We start from the raw sequence: 3,755 nt of genomic DNA, 5'->3' as shown, positions 1-3,755 counted from the left end.
AGTCTTGGGTATATAGGCTTGAGAGCTCTCATACGAAGGGAAGATGAGCTCCATGGTGATGATTACATGGCTAGTCGTATAGTGAGGAAGAGGTTCCGAGAGGAAAGTAAAATAATAGAGGAAGAGAAGAAAAGACGGCAGAAGAAGCATAACTTTGGTGAGACCATATTTATAGTATTTGATATTATTATCTATGATGATGGTGGTAAGGTATGATACTAGCTGATGCAGATGAGGAGGATACACGTGAAGCTGCAAGACTGAGGAGGGCTGGTATGTTCAAGACCAATGAACATCACGTGAACATTGCTATAAGTAAAGCAAAGAAGCTATCAGAGCCAATATTTGGGACGAGGAGGAAGAACAAGGGAGGGCGATCATCGTCATCATCATCATCATTGGATAGTAGTAATAGTCACTTAGTAGTAGAGCAGTCTGTGAGGATGTTGATGGCGAGGAAAGCTAGAGGTAACCGGTAGCATTATTACAGGTCTTCTTGTGTTATTGGGGTAATAGTAGTATCACAGTTTATTGTTTATCACTAAGCCGACCATTCTATCTCGTACTGCGTATAATGTCACCTGCTACTATCACTACTACAGCCTTCCCAGTGTAAGTTTATCTCGGACTTTCTATCCTACATACCCCTTCTCTTAGATGGTTTGCTTATGATGATGACACCGACGGTGGCCACCACCACCATCATCACCATTCGTCGGTAGAATGGGAGTATGATGGTATGAGTGCTCTCATCTTGGAGGACTTTATGCAACACAACTTGCTGTCGTATTCTGGCAACCACTTAGATGATAATACACATCGTCGACATAGCGTGAATACTATCACTGACATGCTTAATGATATGATGAAGAGAAATAAGAGATCCTTAGGATGTAGTCATATGGCTGATCATCATGGCGAGGATGAAGTGGAGGAGGAGAAGGAGGACGGCTTATCCCGATCTAATGACAGCCTCGGACAACATGCCATACTCCCTCCTTATGTTGAGAACACCATACCATTCCATCAGGGTTCTGATAGTATTCTGCATGAGGGTGATCATGTCATCAACAACCGCCAGGATATTCAAATCGACTGGGCGTCTCTCATTACGGCTCCGGTGGTGACCACAACACAATATACGAGCCTTTTCTCCTCACCTTATTATACAACTAAAGAGGACTCCACTCTAGATGACACTCTGTCGGTGGCCTACTCTGCTGATTCTCCCTCCTCTGCTGGCAGTGGTGGCCAAGCTGATAGGGATACCATTGTTGGAGTGGATAAGGAGGATGATGGTATCACTAATGAAGAAGAGGAGGAGGGTGATTGGACACTCCTCTATGATAGCACTCTTGATTATGATGCTGAGGCATCACCTCCCACCCTCGACTTGAGCGATGCTCCGCCTCACGATTTCATCTTGCTGTGATTACGTGGATAGGCGGGGTATGTCGGCGAGTAGCAGTTGTTAGCACTGTTGTTATCGTTGTTAGTATGACCCAGGCTTTGTCCTCGGTAGTCCGTTGCTGTTGTGCATCATGCTCATTACCACTACCTGTTTGGGTTTAGTATACCATACTTAGGCGGGGGTTTTGAAGTTGTGCCAAGGGTGGTACTATCACCACTAACCATCATAGACCACTATCATCTGTCTATATTTTTATCATTATTAGCACCTCACATTTCAGCATCTTATCCGCTGTGATAGCAGCGATTCTGTCGAATCTCACTAGCACATGTAGCACTATCGAGGTTGCAGAGCTCATACTCATAGTACGTTGCTGCCTGTAAATCGTATTAATGTGGCTACTACACCTCTCTCAAAGAGAGTGTCTACCGCATCACTGCTTGGTTGAGTTCCAGTGGAGGCTGCATATGAATTCTCACTCATGTACACGTTGTATCGAGCTCATGATTACTATGGTGTTGGGTCTGAGATATAGTGTTCGATTCCTGATGTTGGTCGTTGGTATAGCAATTTGGGGATGATATGGAAGTACGTTAGACATGAGATAAAATGGACCACGCTCAGCAGGGCGACGATCGAGATACCTACGGACAACATTCGAGATGTAGTGAAGGTGTGGTATGCATACTTAATAATGGGGTTAGTATTCTCAGCCGTCTCCCTCTCCTTGGTAGACTCTACCCATTCGGGGGTGTACCTCTCTCAATCTAACACCTACCTGACCCATTGTCTGTATGATATGGCACAGACATAGTACACCAAGTACCAGGATAGGAGCGCCAACCTAGAAAGGCTTCTCAGCTACGAACCCCCATCGCCATGGGAAGTCCTTAGCGAATTCATCATAATATCTTTGTATAGAAGTCATATGAAGGACAATACATAACAGCCTACACTGTGGAATACGCCAGCATTCGTCATATACCAATGTTCCTAGGTATAGCCATGATCGAATACAGGTTGATGTTATAGATGGGCACCGTAACGTTTTTTACGGTTACGGAAAAGCCTTACGACTTAACGGTTGGTGCTGAACTGCTTTTTTATAATTGTGGCGGGAAGATTCGCTGTAATGCACTCCACGATAGCTCAAATAGTTGTTGAACTCATTTCTTGTGACTCGGATTCAACCAAACCGCTGAGAGAGTAACACTTGGTTTCGCATTTGGCACTCGTCTCCTTTGTAAATTCCGTCCGTCTTACTCCCGGGCTGGCCCGGAACTGCCAAGCTGGCCTCACCTACGGATTCGCATTCACATGAAATAGATTTAGGCGACTTGGATGATCAGTCCTCGTTTTGCCCTCTGCATCTCCGTAAGACCCGTTACGGCGCCGTAATTTTGCGGTACGGGGCTTGAAGCGTAACCGTGAAGTGAACCGTAACGGTCCGTAACGTAATTCTACCCATCTATAGTTGACGTAGTGGATAGGTCTTAGGGGTTCCTAACAAATGTGCCGAAGTTGAAATGTAACTCACAAACGTTGTCGAAATTGAATATCTTAGAACAGCACATCGTCGAGATTGAAGTTCCTATGGGAGTATATTGGCTCATAAACTGGCTCGTGTGAACGTAGTTTTAAATGGTGGAGTAGATGTCAAAAGATGTAGTATGTTACCACGGAAGTGTTGTCATACCGTACGAGGTCTGACGACTTGTAATGCTTACATTACAGTGACGGCTCCGGGCTCTGTTCGGGCAGATATTATCTGTGGTTAATAATTGACTAGTGATGCTCACCTCAATGAAGTCGGCAAATGTTCACGTTGGTGGTCGAGACGGAGTACACAGCTGGGAATGTCTATGCCCTTGTAGCCTTGGTGAATGGTGTTAATGTATATGCCTACTGTGAAGAGAGCATGGCCCGGAATATGCCTGTTGCATGAGTTCTAGTGTTGGTATTCGGTCTCTATCTCCTTCCACATGAAGAGACTTGTTACTGTTAATACCGAGTCGTTCTCACTTCCTAACCCCTCTCCACTGTGTTGAATTGTAGTTGTAATGTGTGTAGAAGGCTCAGATATGTATCAGTAAAACGAGTGTTCAGTGGGCTGTACTGACCTTGACTAAGGCAGTCTTCACCGCTATCCATGACAAGAGGAATAGGGTTCAAGAAAGTCTTGTTCACCAAGCCTAGGGGCCGAGATGAGGAGGAGGAGGAGGAGGAGGAGCTACAGTTAGCATTGAGAGTGTGAACTACATCACTTCCCTTCAGTGGGGTTGGCATTATTTTTATGATGAGCTCCTTCTCGTGGGTGTTCCTCCTCACCTCCCTATATCTCGCT

At 45.3% G+C, this 3,755-nt stretch overlaps 2 protein-coding genes across 2 annotated transcripts in view; one reads left to right on the top strand and one right to left on the bottom strand.

The window, feature by feature from the left end:
- The first annotated feature begins 558 nt into the window (after positions 1–558).
- Pmar_PMAR026200 (hypothetical protein) lies at positions 559–1,815 on the top strand. Its single transcript, XM_002766737.1, has 2 exons — positions 559–612; positions 658–1,815. Exons 1-2 carry the CDS (start codon positions 575–577, stop codon positions 1,430–1,432), a joined length of 813 nt encoding a protein of 270 aa, XP_002766783.1. The 5' UTR covers positions 559–574; the 3' UTR covers positions 1,433–1,815.
- Pmar_PMAR026199 (hypothetical protein) overlaps positions 1,656–3,755 on the bottom strand; it is a gene marked incomplete at both ends in the record, with an annotated part of 2,677 nt that continues 577 nt past the window's right edge. The window contains 4 exons of the mRNA XM_002766736.1: positions 1,656–1,788; positions 1,891–2,055; positions 2,100–2,148; positions 3,532–3,603. Coding sequence (XP_002766782.1) covers positions 1,656–1,788; positions 1,891–2,055; positions 2,100–2,148; positions 3,532–3,603 — 419 coding nt within the window. The remainder of the gene's footprint in view (positions 1,789–1,890; positions 2,056–2,099; positions 2,149–3,531; positions 3,604–3,755) is intronic.

Source organism: Perkinsus marinus (genome assembly GCF_000006405.1).
Source record: "Perkinsus marinus ATCC 50983 genomic scaffold scf_1104296972004, whole genome shotgun sequence".
NCBI lineage: Eukaryota > Perkinsozoa > Perkinsida > Perkinsidae > Perkinsus > Perkinsus marinus.
The sequence above is the reverse complement of the archived record's forward strand: the minus strand, read 5'-3'. Positions and strand labels throughout refer to the sequence as shown.